At 50.6% G+C, this 18,292-nt stretch overlaps 1 protein-coding gene across 7 annotated transcripts in view; it reads right to left on the bottom strand.

Annotated features, from left to right (window-relative positions):
* The window catches only part of TBX19 (T-box transcription factor 19), a 35,583-nt gene extending 20,571 nt beyond the window's left edge, over positions 1–15,012 (bottom strand). For 2 of the 7 annotated variants that reach the window (XM_045048797.1, XM_019821575.3), the window contains exons 1-3: positions 12,756–15,012; positions 4,617–4,881; positions 2,845–2,979 (exon numbers count right to left, since the gene is read on the bottom strand). In XM_045048797.1, coding sequence (XP_044904732.1) covers positions 2,845–2,979; positions 4,617–4,881; positions 12,756–12,958 — 603 coding nt within the window. In that variant the 5' untranslated portion in view covers positions 12,959–15,012. Of the gene's footprint in view, positions 1–2,844; positions 2,980–4,616; positions 4,882–6,508; positions 7,675–12,755 lie in introns of those variants that run through there. The other 5 variants (XM_045048795.1, XM_045048796.1, XM_045048800.1 and 2 more) reach the window with 4 other exon arrangements.
* Positions 15,013–18,292: the final 3,280 nt, after the last annotated feature.

Genomic DNA, 18,292 nt, shown 5'->3' with positions numbered 1-18,292 from the left:
CACCCAGAGAGTACGGCCCAATGTCACTCCATAAGTCTTCGGGGATCACTTACTCCTTGGGCCACGTTCATGTTCACACAAACACAGATTCTCACTCCCACCCGCCTTCGCGCCAACCCGCCGGCCTTCGCGGGCGTCCTTTGTCTTCAGAGCCCCCAGATGTACATATACGTGTATATGACGCACGTGTGCTCTCGGGACCTGAGTGTAAGTGATTTGAGGGCGGTGCACACATCTGTGATGCCCATCACAGCAGTCCCAGCAGGTACTAAGACTCAACAAATATTTTGCTGAATGAGTAAGCGTTGGAAAGAATGTTCGCTGCAGCAAGGGCCTGGGGGAAGGAAGAAAAGCGAAATACAAGCACGCCTCTTTCTGGCCCCGGGAATGCGGAAGAAATCAGAAGAGGGAGGAAAGCCACAGAGCCTGATGCGAGTGACCTGGTCTTTCTCCCGGCCTAAACCCGGGGGGGGGAGGGGTGTGGGGCGAGAAGTGGGGGGGTGTTCGGGTGCATAGGGAGACCTAGCATGCAGCCCCAGGGGCACGCTCCTCTCTCAGGGTGCATCTACACCCATTTGGCTGGAAAGTGTTGGCGGTAGAGGCAGGCTCTAAGGTGGGGTTTCCTGGGGTTGATTCCCAGGGGGGAAAATCAAGGTTGAAACACAGCATGAGGGTGGGGAGCTTGCCGGAGGGGTGGCCTTAGCCAGGCTGGTGGTCCGGAGGGGACTCTCTAGCACCCACCCAGCAGGCAGCCTGACTACGGGAGCAGGTGGGAGTAAGTGGGCAGGGGCATCGCCCTGGAGACGGAAGCGGCTAGGGCTTAGTCCCCAACACCCGCTCCCCACTCTCTAGAGTCGCAAAAGCCACACCCTCCCCTCAAAGACCCAGGCTCCACCATAGGGAGAGAAGCAGGGCAGGGAAGGCCGTCTAGAACACAAGCCTGTTTTAGCCTACGGTCAGCACCACCTGAGGGCCTGTTTAAATGATCTAATATTTAAAAAAATTTTTTTTTCAACATTTATTTATTTTTGGGACAGAGAGAGACAGAGCATGAACGGGGGAGGGGCAGAGAGAGAGGGAGACACAGAATCGGAAACAGGCTCCAGGCTCTGAGCCGTCAGCCCAGAGCCCGACGCGGGGCTCGAACTCACGGACCGCGAGATCGTGACCTGGCTGAAGTCGGACGCTTAACCGACCGCGCCACCCAGGCGCCCCTAAATGATCTAATATTTAAATGATCTAATATTTAACTGCTTGGAGGCACTCGGCCAAGAGGCCAGACGACTTGCAGAAACGCAATTACGTTTTCTCTGCACGTCTGTGATGGGAGTTAGACCTACAATTCAATTTCACCTTGAGGCACTAAGGTAGCCATTTCCAAATCCAAACGCTCATCATCAGAATCCTTTAGGGAGACTTTAAAAACTACAGATTCGGGGCACCATCCCTGGAGATTCTGACTCCATCGGCTGGGCGGGGGTCGGGGAGGGGGGAGCTCCAAATCTTTTAAAGCTTCCAAATAAAGACCTACAGCTTAAAGCAGCAATAAGATACTTTGGGGTTGTTCTGTTTTGTTTTGTTTCACCTATCAGATTATCAAAACTGAAAAGGGCTGATCATCACCCGTGTCGGGAACCGGGGGAGGGTTGCAGAGGCGTGGGCTCTCTGGGGGAGGTAATTGGGTGATGTCCCACGATTCTCAACCCACCCCCTCCTTGACAGAGAATTCCATTTCTAGATGTTCATCCATGCAAGCAAACAGCGGGGGCGGAGGTACTGGGATATTCTTTGCAGCATCACGGGTCAGAGCAAACAAAACACCTGTAAACAACCTAATAGCCACCCTGGGGAGCTGATTGCCCGAAAGACCATATATCCTCTGCAGGCACTTCAGAAAAAGAGGTATGCCTGAACCTAATCACATAGAAAGATATCCATAATATACGGCTAAATGGGAAATAAAAAGAAATTTTCAAACCAATAATGTACTTCATTAGCCAACTTATGTAAGTCTGTATTCTCTGTATATATTTATATATACAGAGAATACGTGGTGGGGGAAGACACACACTTTAAGCTGTTATTTGTGGCGGCCTTGGGGAGTTGGATTCAAAAGGCAGGAGGGAAAGAATACATTTTTACCTTTTGTTTGTAATTTTCACTGAACGTAGTTCTGCACTATGTATTTATCGTGGGAAGTTTCTGTAATGAACCTGTATTACTTAAAAAAAGTGTTCGTTTTTTTTTTAAGTTTAGTCAGAAAGGATCTAACCCCCCCCCCCCAGCCCCTCCGATGACACACAGACCTGGAAAGCCCTAGAAGGTGCACCCGGACCCAAACGTCCTGCGCCCAAACTAATCCACAGAGGCCAGGTTCTGCCTCCTCGGCTCAAAGCGCCAGCGGCTCCCGTGGGGCAGGAAAGACCTCAGTGTGCTCAGCACGAGCCAACAGGACAGGGAGCCTAACCCAAGCCGGAGGCGGGCGTGCAGGGATCGGCTCTCACAGACCCGCTCCTGGAGCAGGAGACCACCCGGCTCTGAGCACCAGCTCTGGGCCGAGCGCCCACCGGGCCCGGAACACAAAGACTCCTGGGTCTGTTGGTTTTAACGCAGTGCACAACCGTGCACCAGGACAGCAAGGATGGCAGGCCTTTGGCCAACAGGCAAGAGGGATGGAGAGTGGCTTCCTCCTGCTCAACTTCATCTCCGCTGGGGTATTCCGGACTCTAGCTCTGCTAGATTCACCGGTGAATCCCAGGAACCCACCTCTCACCCACGCTTGGTCCCCATCCCCCACCTCCTTCCAGGGGACAGCCGCCCAGGCACGCGCCTGTGCACACTCACCTCCTCGTTCTGATAGGCGGTCACGGCTATGAACTGGGTTTCTGGGAAGGAGCAGTTCATCACCATTCGATGGGCACCTCCGACGCGCACTATGTGAACCTGAGGTTCGTATTTATGCAGAGAATTCAACATTATCTGTTGAGGTGGGAGAGGAAGAGAAGGAGAAGCCATGCAGAGCCTGGTGTAACACAGGCAATAGTGACCCCTTTGGTTGGTCCCAGGCTGGGCACCCAAGCCCGGTCAGGGCCACACGTTTCATATCCGGGTCACCGGAGCTGCCACCACACGATTCCCTTGTCTGAGAACTGAATGGCGGCGGGGGGGGAGGGGGGTAGTTATTCAGAAGCTCCCAGGGAGCATGAAATGGGAGCTTATGCTAGGATTGCCAGAAAGTTCTAAAGCGTTCAGTTCTCTGCCAACATCATGCCTTCCTTTTCTCTCTCTCTCGCTCTCTCCCTATTTTCAGAACAACAATGTGGATTTCGATCCATTAAAACATACTGGTTTTCTCCATATGAGGAATCCTGACATCTCAAAATGCTGACGTGGCTGCCTTTTGCAAGCGACTAGCTAAAGAGTAAGGATGTCTGACGTCTGACGGTTACCTAGCACCCACTCTGCGATTCACACAGAAGCCTTCTTAAAAATCTTAAGTCGTGGGGGTGCCTGGGCGGCTCAGTCGGTTAACCTTCTGACTCACGTTTTTTGGGCTCGGGTCATGATCTCAGGGTTCGTGAGTTCGAGCCCCACTGCGCTGACAGTGCAGAGCCTGTGTGAGATTCTTTCTTCCTTTCTCTCTCTCTCTCTCTGCCTGTCTCTCAAAATAAACAAAGTTAAAAGAAAAAGAAAGAAAAAGTCTTCGGTTGTGACATGTGGGAGGCAAGAACAGTTCGCTTTTCAATTTCCTGTTTTAATAAAGAACTGGAACCTTCTGACTATTGCCCAGGCTTGGGTGGGTCACCTCCTCCTCCGAAAACACCAGCTCCCATGTCCCTGCTGGTTAAACATGGGGATCAGAAGAGGCCACAGAGATGGAGGGCTGAGAGGCCGACAACAGGAAATAGGGGCGAGGGCCTCGCCTCCCAGCTCCGGCTCTGAACAGCCTACAGAGTTCCCCCACGCTGCCCCCCCCCAAACGGTCTACATTTTATAACATAAATCACAACCTTACACATTACGCTAATATCTGCCATCCTGCCAGAGAAAACAAAGGAGGAAAAAGCCCCAAATTCGTGTTTACTCTAATTGGAGACCTTAAATAAAACCTTCCTTCTTTAAGGTGTGTTTGTTGTTCTGAAAACCCAAGGCGGATTCAATATTCTATTGACAATTATCATCATGCCCAAGCGGAGGTAGCAATTATTTCATTTGGGAGCCGCTTTTTATTAAGGCATTTGTCTATTGCCAACATGCCACTTACACCAAAACAGAGGGGAGAGAACAACAAAACCCTGGTACCCACAACCATCTCCTTCTCCGGGGGGCTGGGTAAAAAGCCCCACACAAGACAAAACTCTGAAAGGGCCCTCGATGATTAAGTAAACTACCGCGCTCTCTCCCTCTCTCTTAACATCAGGAAGTCCATTAAAAACTGAAAGCACCAATTAAGAGCTGTTTATTCCTGTTCACATTTGGACTCCGGGGAATAATTGGCTTCCATGGGAGAAGAGGCCGGTGAGGACCCCTCTAATTGCCTAAATGCACCCTTGATATTTCTTGATTGGGGGTGTGGGGCGGTCGGGGGGCCAGGCGATCAGGCGACCCGATCTTACCTGCCCTCCTCCATTGAGCTTGTTTGTCAGTTTCACTTTGCTGAAGGAGATGGGAGCTTTCATCCAGTGGGCCCCAAAGTTGGGGGAGTCCGGGTGGATGTAGACGCAGCTGTGGCTGGAGACCTCTGGCTTGCCCGCGGGCACCCATTCCCCGTTGACATACTTCCAGCGGTGACTGTCCGTTGGGACGAAGTCCAGCAGGAGGGAGTACATGGCATTGGGGTCCAGGCCCGTGACACTGATCTTGAGGACGGGGAACATCCGTCTAAAAGAAGAGGCACAAACTGAGTCACAGGGGGGATGGCGGCGGGTTCGGGCCACCCTTCGCCTGGTCCGGCCGTCTCTCCACTGCGCGGAGACCTTCCGTGGAGAGCCTCGGGGTACAGAGAGTGCCCCGGGACAGCAGCCCCCCATTCCAGAGCCTCCTTTTTTACAAATGAATTTTAGACTGGGGTTTTAGGGGCGCGCCTGGGGAGCTCAGTTCAGTGTCGGACTCTCGATTTTGGCTCAGGTTACGTGATATCGAACCCCGTGTTGGGCTCTATGCTAACAACGGGGAGCCTACTTGGGATTCTCTCTCTCCCTCTCTCTCTGCCCCTCCCCCCGTGCATTCTCGCTCTCAAAATAGAGTTAAATATGTTTATATCTATATAGATATATGGGTTTTACTGAAAACCACTGTGCTCCGTTTTAAAGTCTGAAAACCATTAATCTAGTCATTTGACAGAGGACCCTGAAGCCCAAAGCATATCATCACATGCCACATCCTCACGGAGTCCTTTCTTCAATGACTTCCTCCGGGCACACATCAGCTCTTCCATTAAGGCCACAAACCAGTCCTTCCCCTGTCACAGAGAACACTAGCTCTGAATGACAGCAATAGCATTGAACGGCAAAAACATGGTTTCATGGTAAAAATAAGTGAGGGAACGCTTGGCTCTACAGAGCTAGACCAGTTCCTTCCCTGCGTGACTTCTCAGAGCCTTTAATATACGAATGTGCACGATAAACCTCCGAGCAGATGAGGACTGCGCACACACGGAACTTATAGGACAGCGGAACCATCCTTTCACTGAGCATTTTGTGCGAATTTGTGTTCAAGGGATGTACTCAGAGACGCACCGATCTGGAGTCCTCGGTCCTTCTTCCACCCTCTAGAACGGTGCCAGCAAATGTGCTCTCACATGTGTGGAGAGGCTACCTCGCTTGGCTTCTCCATCTCTCTGGTTTGTTTTTCCTTCACCGAATGTCCTAAGTCGCTCTAATCTATCCTCAAAAGACCTGGTTTCTGGACATGCCCCCTCCACCACCTGATGGCCCCGGACATCATCGTATTGTGAACACGTCTTTTGAAATCCCAATCTCCACATTGAGAAGCTAATAACCGAGAGTCTGGACACTTGCTACCCAAAGCGGTCCCAGACCCAGCAGCACCAGGATCACCTGGAAGCTCATCAGAAACGCGGAACCTCCGACCTCACTCCAGACCCACTTTTCCCAAAGCCCCAGGTGCGTCACAGGAACATTAAAGCTGAAGCGGTACTTAGCTTCAAAGCGTCTTTGGCTTTGAAGACAACAACGAAGGAGGGGCGCCTGGCTGGCCCAGTCAGTTAAGCTTCTGACTCTTAATTTCGGCCCAGGTCATGATCTCACGGTTCGTGAGTTCGAGCCCCGCGTCGGGCCCTGCTTGGGATTCTCTCTCCCTCTCTCTTTGCCCCTCCTCTACTCTCTCTCTCTCTCGAAATAAATAAATAAACTTGAAAAGAAAAGAAAAGAAAAGGGACCCAGAGACGGACTCAAGCCGTGCAGGCTCCCTGCCTCCTGAGCTGACATTACGAGCGCTTCCTGAGCAATCTGGACATAGATCAGAATTATCTTCCTTCGGCACATCCCACCTCACTGGCATTTCCTTTCCTGGCCCCTCTTTCAGCTTGGTCTTCCAGCTGGCGGTGGTGGGGTGTGCTTTCAGACCCCTGCCTCAGAGACCAGTTCCCATCTCCTCGCGGCGGAACACAGAGCCTGGTTCGTGTCTCTGGTCCGGGACTCGGTAAGGATTCGGCAGTCCCTCCGAGAGGCCGGACGGAAGAGCGATCTTGGTTCCGTCTCCCGCCCTTCCTGAAGTTGTTCTCCAAGCACACTCACCCCAGCCTTGTCCACGGGGGGGGGCGGGGGAAGAACTCCACGAGCTAATTCACCAAAGTGCTCATTCTAAGGCCTGGCGCCTAGTGAGTGCTTTGCAAACGTCGGATGTTCTGTCATTACGTCTAAGCCCTTCAGCTGGCCCAGCTCTGCTTCTGTTCCAGAATCCTGCCCCGGGGCAGTGACTTTGGAAGTTGGAAACGCGGGACACCAGGTCCACCTTCCTTCTGCCTGGCTGACAGGTGCCAGTTCCCTCCGCCTTTCTCCCTGGAGAGAAGAAGTCTGGGCAGAACAGAGGAGTGACTGCTGATGGCTTTGGGTTCCTTTTTAGGGGTGAGAACAATGTTCTGGAATTAGATAGCGGTGATGGCTGACTATTCTAAAAACTATTGAATTGTATGCTCTACAAAGGATGAATTCGATAGCATAGGAATTCTTTTTCCAAAACAAAACAAAAAAAAAAGAGCAAACTAATAATTTACACCACCACAGTTTTTATTCTCCAGCAGGATCACAGTTATTTGCCCAGAGACCCTGGCCTTGGCATCACGAGTGGGAAATGCTAAAGGTTTCCTCCTTCCCCCGGCTCCCAGCAGAACTGTTTCTCCCTTCCCTCTGTCTTGGTGGGCACAAGGAGACAAAATCTACATAGGAGGTTACGACAAGTATGTGAGTTAAAAGAAGTTTCTAGGAAAAAATGCATCAGATGATGCACCTCGAATCCAGATCCTGCCTGAACACGGCGTTACTCACCTGTCTCTCCTCTCCATTAATGATGAGACTTTCATGATAAGGAAAATGAGGATTCTCCCCTCGGGAGGCTCCCTGCGTCATCTAAATTCTTCCATTTGCACATTTTTTCTTTTTTTTTAATGTTTTATTTATATTTTTGAGAGAGAGACAGAGCATGAGAAGAGGAGGGGCAGAGAGAGGGGGAGACAGAACCCAAAGCAAGCTCCAGGTTCTGAGCTGTCAGCACAGAGCCCAACACGGGGCACGAACCCACGAACTGTGATATCATGACCTGAGCCGAAGTGGGCTGCTTAACCGACTGAGCCATCCGGGCGCCCCCCCTTTTGCTTTTTCTCCGACAGAAGGATTCCATCTCTTCTCTTCTCTCATATCAGACTGAACTATTCCCTTTCGCAATATATTTTAATGTTTTCCGTTATTTTAATAATCCTGGCCACATACAGAAAACGAAGCCCCGGGGCACCTGGGTGGCTCAGTTGGTTAAGCATCTAACTCTTGGTTTCAACTCAGGCCACGATCTCGTGGTTTGTGAGTTTGAGCCCCGTGTCAGGCTCTGTGCTGCTGGTACAGAGCCTGCTTAGGATTCTGTCTCTCTCCCTCTCTCTCTGCCCCTCCCGTGCTCACGGTTTGTCTCTCTCTCAAAATAAATGAACTTGAAAGAAAGAAAGAAAGAAAGAAAGAAAGCAAGCAAGCAAGCAAGCAAGCAGAAACCTCCTGAAAGCACAAATGTCATTTGCAAAGAATCACAAAAGTGGGCATCAGAAATGATCGTAGGGGTCAGATTGGGTCACTTTGACAGCCAGGAGCCTGGCTTGTTTGCACGACGTACACAGAGAAGAGATGGTCTGGTTCCTGGTCCTTTGCTTTCTCTGAAATGCTGAAGTTTGGGTTTGGGTTTGGGTTTTTCAAGAAAACTCAGGAATTAAATGTGGATCACTGTCGTTTCACACACAAAGTTAGAAAGCACCGCAAGTTTTCTCGGTAAGGATACGCGGTACGTGTGAAAGCAATAAAAAGAAAAGAAAGCTCACGTAACATATCTTCTCACACTGAAGTGCGAGGAAGGACACGGCTGCTCCAGCACGTGGCCGGGCCGTTCTCTCCACGGTGTGATCGTATAACTCTGCCTTAAGATTTACGAGATGACTTCACGAAAGACAGTTTTTCCAGCGACAGCAGCTAAACACGGAAATTTACGGCACCCGGGACTTGACGTATGTGCGTCTCACTCACGTCGCATTTTGCCCCACGGAAGTAAATGTTGCCATGCCCATTTCACAGATTGGGCACTCGGGGTTCAGGAGGTACGTGTCCGTGCTCCTCTGGCTCTGCCCCACTGCCTCCTCCTCTGGTACGTTCACCACACCTTTTCTCTCTCCTTTTCTTTTCTTAAATTGAAGTATAGTTTACGCCCATAACACTAGTTTCAGGTGCACAACATAGTGTCGTTCCTTTTACTATTACTTTTTTAATGTTTTCTTTAGTTTTTGAGAGAGAGACAGACAGAGGGTGAGCAGGGGAGGGGCAGAGAGAGAGAGGGAGACACAGAATCCGAAGCAGGCTCCAGGCTCCCAGCTGTCAGCACACAGCCCGACGCGGGGCTCGAGCCCACGCACCGCGAGATCGTGACCTGAGCTGAAGTCGGACGCTTAACTGACTGAGCCACCCAGGCGCCCAGGATGAGCTGCACTTCTAATCTGGTTGATTTTCCTCCTTCTGTTTCCAAGGTATGGCTCACCACAGAGGAGCCCCAGAGTTGGTGAGGAGCTGAGAAATATGTAAGTCGGTCCCTAATTCGGGAGTTGGGGGGGAAGGAGAGAGACAGAAAGAAGGGGGAAGACAGGGAGAAAGACAGAGGGAAGGAGGGAGAGGGAGAGAGGGAGGGAGGGAGAGAGAGACAGAGAGAGAGAGGAATAGAGAAGCAAATGCAGCAGGGTGAAAAAGCAATCCCCAAAACCATGCTTGAGGGACCACAGGTGGTTGGGCCTTGCCCGTGAACTCTGCTTTGCTAGGAGGTCGGTTCCTCCCTCTGTCTTCTCCTAACGGATCTTGAGGGCCAGTGCTGCGAAGGAGGCTACGAGGAGTGACGTTGGCAGGAAGACAGGGGGCAGCTGTTGGAGGTGGGGAACAGCAGAGATGGTTAAAGGTAATATTCACCTTCCGCTCTCACCGCAGAACTATGATATTCGTCAACTACCCGTCAGGATGTGTGTGTGCGCACGCGCGTGTGCACGCGCGTGTCGAGGCTTGTGCGATGGTAAGCAGCCTTTAAGAGCAGCAGAAGGAACCTGGTTAGCAGAAGGCAGCTGGCACCAATACCCACGATCCCCACGAACCCTAACTGTGAACTTTGGGGGGGAAACGGTGTGTGAGCTACGGGGCAGGGAAGTGGCTTCGCCTGATGCACAGCCTCCGTGTCCCCCCCCCCCCTCTCGCACGGTCAGCTCGCTGCCCTTAATCACTGGCAAATTCAACTTAATGATTCCCCACGCTTGTTTGTTTATAACACATGGGCACACCAATTACGTCTGAAATGCTTCCAGTTTCTGAAAACGTGTGCAAGGCAAACCGAATCAGAACTGGGTCGAAATGATTTGACTGCGTGGAAATACATGGGAAATACGGCCTTTTCCACTCAGGTGAAGACAGTATAGTAAAGACACTAAGAGGTGCAGGTGATTTCATATATTTGCCTCGGAAGCCTGGAATAAGGGTTCTGTTGTTGTTGTTGTTGTTGTTGTTGTTGTTTTCTCCGGCCTAAAATTGAAGTTCCTGGCTCCAAGGATTGAGATGAAAGAGAATACTCGTCAAGCTGCACACCCTACAGATGATTCAAATGAGCTCTAGGGGGATGTTATAACTGTTGCTGTTGTAGCTGAAAGAGACTGAAGAGGGAAAACTGAAAGTTGTATTTAGAAAGGGGGAAGGGGGAAGGGAGGAGGGGAAGAAAAGGAAGGACAGGGAGTGAGGCAGGAGAGACGGAGGGAGGAATGAAACCCATCAGGGTCTTGGTTTCTGGGGATAATCCAGGGGGACGTCCTTTCTTTACTACCTCTGATCAATGTCAGAGAGAAGCCTCTCTGTGTGTGTGTGTGTGTGTGTGTGTGTGTGTGTGTGTGTGTGTGTGTACACACACATATATATACTGAATTCTTTCATCAGCCCACCCTATGTTATTTCAAAACTTGCTATTAACACAGAACAAGGAGACATCAAGTGGACAGGAGCTATCTGATTACCCCCACTGAAGCTTCTAGACCCCCAAAAGTCTGCCCACGGGGGCAGGCGGGTTATGTGGAATGGAAAGGGCTACAGCTGGGTGTTAAATACCAGAAACAGTCTTCCGCACAGAGAAGGGCCACGGGGGCATGTGCCCCGGGCTCAGGAGTTGGTCTGGAAGCAGGGATGAAGCATCTGGAGATAGCGGGTCTGCAGGCAGAGGCCGGGGGTACAGAGAAGATACGCAGGGACAGAAGGTTAAGGGAAGACAAGGGGACAGGAGCAAGAACGATCTTTTGGTATCGAGAACATTAAGATGTGGCTAACAATCGGGGCGCCTGGGTGGCGCAGTCGGTTAAGCGTCCGACTTCAGCCAGGTCACGATCTCGCGGTCCGTGAGTTCGAGCCCCGCGTCGGGCTCTGGGCTGATGGCTCAGAGCCTGGAGCCTGTTTCCGATTCTGTGTCTCCTTCTCTCTCTGCCCCTCCCCCATTCATGCTCTGTCTCTCTCTGTCCCAAAAATAAATAAAAAACGTTGAAAAAAAAATTAAAAAAAAAAAGATGTGGCTAACAATCTAACCTGTGAAAATACGAGATAGGCCACGCTCACTCACGATCCACCGCGTCAATTTCTTAGACATGTGTCTTCCCTTCTTTATCTGAAGCATAAGGGGAACGGTCTCCTGGAAGAATCTCGATCCTAAGGGGTTCAGAGACCTTTAAGAGAACCTGAGAAATGACTCAGTTCACTGGAGGAAGGGAAATGACAGCAGGACCTCCACAGATAAGACTAACCAAGTTGGCTGACATGAGACTTTTCTACAAAGGCTATTTTTTCACATAGCTAACATTAAAGGACTTTAAACCTGGGAAGATTTTCCGATTTTACATATGCAGAAAAAGTATTTAGGTGAACAGAGGCACGTGGAAGCCATTCCCAAATTGCAAAATTACGGGGCACCCGCGTGGCAGTGTCATAATTCTCCCAGGTAGACGAGGAATGGTGCATTTCATTCAAAAAGAGGAAAGCAAGACATCAGGGACGGAGGCATTTTGCACAAGGGCAGAAGCCTGCCAGAGGTCCTGCTGGCCCCAACTTTTCTCTCTTACCAGCATTTCTCCGAAGGGCCACAATTGGAGCTCTGCTGAAACTGAGCATATCGAAAATGCTTTCTGACTTTTGTACTTGTTGACCTTGTGAACCAACGGTTCTGTGAGCATCGTCTGACTCTCGGGAGCCAGTCTGGCCAAGCTGGGAGCAGAGAGATTTTCTTTCAAAATATTTGCATCTCCTGTGCTTAAGTGAAACCTCCCACTATTCCCCTAACAGCCACTTAGCAGGGCTGGATTTAATAGAATCCAAGAAATGCCACCGGAGATCGGTTTCTGTTAATCTCTCATTTGTGGCGATGGGAAAAAAGCGGGTCTCTTCTCTTTTCTCAGACAGTATGTTACGGCTTCAGCAACTATTCCTGCATTGGTTCTCCTGTCACCACAAACAGACACAATCTCAGAGGAACCCTCACCACAAACACACACGAGGAAGCAGATGTCGCGACAGGCAGTGAGATGAAACTTGCCCTTTGGCTCCCGATCTTCAGCTAAGTCCACAATTCCCTGGCAAGTTTGCTACCCTTAAGAGGAAACATCCGGCTTCCAAATAAAGTTGACTTTCACCTTATCCGAACGGCGGTGGAGCTCAGGTCGGCTCCAAGGTACGCAGTCAGTCAAAACATAGTATCACCTCCCGACTAACTTCCCTAAGGCCCCCACTTATGGTAATTTCCCAGGATTTCTCCATGGAGAATGCATGCAAGGTGACTTCATCCTCCGCTTCTCTGACCTCGGGAAATTAATCAAGCTGGCTGGGGGAAAGCCGTCTGAGATTGTTCGTCTCGTGAGCATTTTAATCCGACTCGGCTGCCTCTGAGTGAAGAGCGGCAGCCTCTTCCATTTTCGGGGGGTCTCACCTCCCTCGCCAAGCCCCACCCCCCCCCTGCAGCCCAGGCCAGGCCGCAGATCCACTCACCTGCCATTCTTGGTCACGATCATTTCGTTAGTGACTTCCTTGAATCTCTGCCAGAGAGGCGCGTCCTCCAGGATGATCTGAAGCTGCTTCTCCGTAGGGTCACCTTTTTCCCTCCCTGCCTGAAGCTCACTTTCTACCACGTTGAGCAGCCGAGAAACAGTGCCATCACTGGTCTTCTGGGCGCCCAGCTTGCTCATGGCCATAGGCCCCTCTCAAACTTGGCCGCGGAGCGTCGTGACCTACCTCGAGCCTGCTTCCAGCTCCTTCCTCCTCTCACCTGCCTGCTTTTCAAACCCAGCCCGGCAATGCCTGGGGAGCTGGGGAGAAGATGCTTTGGCTCTCGCCTAAGCTCCTAGCATGACACCCCTTAAGGTCTCCAAATTATACCACCAACCTGTTAAGCTTCAGTGGGGAGGGGGAGGGGGAGGGCGGGGAGAGGTAGGAAGAAAAAGCCCTCTCTTAATTACTCATTGGATCAGGTGGGAGACAGCCTGGCTTTCCCATTGGCTGCTGTGCATAGAATAGACATTTAAGAAGAGTACTCCATCCAAATTATCAGGCTTTTATCTTGTTGTACCTGAAGAGGTCTAATCACTGTTTTGAGGACCATTTTCCCATTAATTAAAACTGTTCCAGGCCCAGACTGCGACAATCAGGCAAATCATGTTTGTGTATAAATCGTGGCATGTGGTACCTATAGGAAAAGAGCTCCTGGGGAGAATCGCCAAACTTGAGGCCAAAGCAGGCTGTCCTGCCACAGTCAGGAACCCAAATCCCTCCGATATCTACCAGCCCCGGATGGAACAGCAAACACGAAAGGCCAAAGGCACCACGCCAGGGAATATGGCAGCCGTACCCAAGAGTGAGTGAAGATGTTCTGTGTGCCACCCACTCAACGGTCAGAGATCCAGAGGAAGGGGAAAGAGCCAGGGCCCCCTTCCTCCCGGAGCACCCCCTACTGCTCCTCTCCCTCCTCCGGGACCCTGTGCACACACAGGACCCCAGCACCTCCCGCAATCAGATCTCCAAACCTCGTCCTTCCTCCCTAGAAGTCAAAGCCCGAGTTTTGTTGAGTCCAGCCCCAGCCAGAGGGAGGAAAAAAAACTCACTCAGCATCATATTACCCTCTCCAAGGAAGCACTGCCCTCAGTGAGTGAAAATAAGCTGTTGACATTACTAGGCAGAGCAACTTGGACCCAGAAGGATCCAGAAGGATCCAGAAGGGCTCCACAAGGGCTCTCGGGCTTTCCTCTTAGACGGCCCACGACCTATCTGGCATTCTGGGGTGAAGCCCCATTTTCCCTGGGAAGAGACCGCCAATAGATGCTTCTTTTACCCATGACACACAGTACAAGCCGGGGAGGTGGGGGCAAGGACAGAGCTGGCCAGGGGTAGATCCCGGGGGTTAGGAGTTTCTCTCTCATTACAACCCAAAGAGGATTAAAGGGAAAATAAAAGCAAAAAAAGAGAAGAGAAAGTCAGGGTAAAGATGATACTTAAAACGCATTCAGTGCCTAGTAAGTGCCAAATACTGGTGACACGTCACATCCAGCGACAAATGAGGCCGAGTAGCCTGGGCCTTCGTGGAATTAACAACCTGATGCGGAAAATGAATAATGTTCAGCGGTGACGAGTCTATGCAGACTGCGTAACGGGTGGGGTAGTGGCACCCAGCAAGGCGGGGAAGATCCTAACTAGAGAGGGTTGTGTGGAAAACCTCGGAGGAGCAGACAGTCTTGCCGAAACCAATGAGATGCCAAGGACACAGTCGGGGAAGAGTCGGGGAAGAGTTCCAGGCAGAGGAACCCCAAGCGGTTCCTGGCACGGGTGGGCCAGTCGAAGAACTGTGGGAGGCGGGGCCGGAAGGGGGCTACAGAGAGAGTAGAGAAGATTTGCTCCGAGAGGGGCCTCGTAAACTATGGCAAGGAACCGGATGGTATCCAACGTGAGACAGGAAACCCGCGGACAGAATGAAGCAGGAAGGCAGCATGATTTGCTTTGTACTTTTCAAAGTCTGATTTGTACCCGACAGACCAGTCAAAGGCAAGGGTTGAAGTAAAGAGATTAGGAGGCTGTTAACAGCGGTTCAGGCAAGAGGCGGTCGTGGCTCAGCCTGAGTGGAGGCAGTGGCTGCAAAGATGTGAACGGACTCCAGATACATCTTAGAAGCAGATATGACGGGGGCGCCGGGGTGGCTCAGTTGGTTAAGCGTCTGACTTCGGCTCAGGTCACGATCTCGCGGTCCGTGGGTTCAAGCCCCGCGTTGGGCTCTGTGCTGATGGCTCGGAGCCCGGAGCCTGCTTCGGATTCTGTGCCTCCCTCTCTCTCTGTTCCTCCCCTTGCTCTCTCTCTCTCTCTCTCTCTCTCTCAAAAATAAATAAAGATTTAAAAAAAAAAAAAGGAGCAGATAGGACAGAACTCTAGGGACTCCGTGAGGGGCAGAGGGGGAGTGAGGAACCATGCACGTGATGAATAATTAGTAGACGGCATGGCCATGTGCTGAGATGGGGAAGGCTGGGGGCAGAGGTACAGCTTTGGATAGTGGAATCAAAATGTCATTTTTCTGCGCAACACTGAGACGACTGATAGACGCATTAATGGCCGTCCCAAAGATGTCCGTGCCCTACACCCTGGCACCTGTGAGTATTATCTCACGGGATAAAAAGGGATTCTGATGCTCCACGTCATATGACGTCAGGGAACGGCAGATGAAACCAACAAGGAGATACCACTCCACACCTGTTAGAATGGCCCAAATCCCAAACACTAACAGCACCCAATGCCGCCGAGGACGGGAGAGGACAAGAGCTCTCATTCGTTGCCGGCAGGAATCCAAAATGGCACGGCCGCTTGGGAAGACAGTCTGGTGGTTTCTCACAAAACTAAACACCGTAGGGTCTGGCAATCTCTTTCCTTGGTATTTACCCAAAGTTGTTGAAAATTTATGTCCACACAAAAAACTTGCGCGCAGATTTTTAGCAGCTTTATTCATCATGGCCCAAGGCTGGAAGCAACCCAGATGTCCTTTAGTGGGTGAATGGATACCTAGACCGTGGTCCATCCAGACCGTGGGATCCTAGTCACCACCAAAAAGAGATGGCCTGTCCACGATGAAAAGACACGGGAGAATGAACCGAAGTGCATTTTGCACAGTGAAAGACGCCCATTTGAAAAGGCTACCTACTGTACGATTCCAACCATAGGACGTTTTAGAAATGGCAAAACTATGCAAAAGCGAAAAGGTCGACGGTTGCCAGGGGTTGGGGAGAAAGAGGAAGAGGGGTGAACAGGACTTTTAGGGCAGTGAAAATACTCCGTAAATTACCGTAATGACGGATACCTGTCATTACACATTTGTCCAAACCCACAGAATGTACAACAGTAAGAAGGAGCCCTCATGAAAAGTATGGAGTTGGGGCGCCTGGGTGGCTCGGTCGGTTGGGCGTCCGACTTCGGCTCAGGTCACGATCTCACGGTCCGTGGGTTCGAGCCCCGCGTCGGGCTCTGGGCTGATGGCTCAGAGCCTGGAGCCTGTTTCCGATTCTGTGTCTCCCTCTCTCTCTGCTCCTCCCCTGTTCATGCTCTGTCTCTCTCTGTCTCAAAGATAAATAAACGTTCAAACAAAAAATTTAAAAAAAAAAAAAGAAAAGTATGGAATTGGGGTAATGATGGTGTATCGATGCAGTCCATCGACTATGACCAATTTACCATTCTGGTGCTGGATGTTGAAGGCAGGGGAGGCTGCGGGTGGGAGGGGGAGGGGCAGAAGGCATATGGGAAATCTGTACACTTTCAGCTCAATATTACTGTAAACTTAAAACTGCTCTAAAAACTAAAACCTATTAAGGGAAGGGGGTGGGGGGCCCTCTAGATGTGACTAAATTAAAGATCCGGAGACGGGGAGAATATCCAGAATTACAGGGGGAGCTCGGTGTAATCGCAAAGGTCTTTATATGAAGGAGCAAACGGATCCGGAGGCCAACAGAGAGGGTAAAAGGGACAGAAGCAGAGGTCAGAGAGGAGAGAAGATGGCTTTGAAAGATTCCGCTGGCTTTGAAAATGGAGGAGGGAGTCCCAAGCCAAGGAATCTAAGCAGCCCCCAGGGGATACAAAGGCAAGGAAATGGATTCCGCCCCTAGAGCTTCCAGAAGGAGCATCTGCCATCATCCGGATTTTAGCCCAGTGAAACTGATTGGACTTTGGACCTCCAGAACTAGAAGATAAATTTGTGCTGTTTTAAAGAAACTGAGTTCGTGGCATTGTGTTACAGCAACAATAAGAGACTAACACGAAGACCTTAAGACACGCCTCCAAGTAGAGATTTCCAAAAGGCACTGCTTAGAATCGTGGCACGAGTGTGGCTCTGAGCTTCCTAGCAGCCAATGCAAAAAAAAAGGGGGGGGGATGCAATCCGGCATACATTACACCGTGTTCCTAAAATAAAAACGACCCATTTGCCCATGAGAAAATGTTCCCATGAATCTAAAGAATCCTAAAGAAAACAGAGGGCAATACAGTCAACGATGTTTCCCCCAAAGAGTCCATAACACCAGTAAGAAGAGGGTTCTTGTTTTCAAGGAATTTAACAAGCTACGAGGGAGAAAAAGACATATGCTCTGGGAACTCTAATACAGAGTGTGCAAGGTGTTTTGGAAGTACCAAAAAAGGGAGAAAAGTAGGAAATAATAATAGTGTTCTTTTCTTGTCAGTTATATCCCAAACCATGTGCTCCTGAAAACTAGGTTAACTCATGAGTTTCTTCAACCAGCGGGCCCCTGAGAGGATGGCCCTTAGGGAACAGCACACGCAGTGGCCATGGGGCAGCCCCAAGACAGGGTCCCCAAGCAATAAAAAACGGTTTACGCTCTCTTGGCTTTATGTCTGGCCTCTTTCCAGCCTATGCCACCTCTGAAATCTTATATTGGGCATTTTTTTTAATGTTTTTATTTATTTTTGAGACAGAGAGAGACAGAGCATGAGCAGGGGAGGGGCAGAGAGAGAGGGAGACCCAGAATCCAAAGCAGGCTCCAGGCTCTGAGCTGTCATCACAGAGCCCGATGTGGGGCTCGAACTCATGAGCCATGAGATCATGACCTGAGCTGAAGTCAGACGCTTAATGGACTGAGCCACCCAGGCACCCCAATTTTTTAATTTTTTTAATGTTTATTTATTTGTGAGAGAGAAGGAAAGAGAGTGAGAGCACACATGGGGGAGGGGCAGAGAGAGAGGGAGACACAGAATCCGAAGCAGCCTCCAGGCTCTGAGCCATCAGCACAGGGCCCAACGCAGGGCTCGAACTCACGGACTGTGAGATCATGACCTGAGCTGAAGTCGGACGTTAACCGACCGAGCCACCCAGGTGCCCCAATATATTAGACATTTTAGATGGAACCACACGGAACCGCATGAAACGGCTGATACTCAGCATGTTTTACCTGGAAACAACGGCAATTTCATATGGCTCAATCTCATTCTTGGATTTAAGCTAATATAAAATGCCTTGACTATATACTAATACCATCTATATAATAATACCA

This window comes from Felis catus, chromosome F1 (assembly GCF_018350175.1).
Source record: "Felis catus isolate Fca126 chromosome F1, F.catus_Fca126_mat1.0, whole genome shotgun sequence".
NCBI lineage: Eukaryota > Metazoa > Chordata > Mammalia > Carnivora > Felidae > Felis > Felis catus.
The sequence above is the reverse complement of the archived record's forward strand: the minus strand, read 5'-3'. Positions and strand labels throughout refer to the sequence as shown.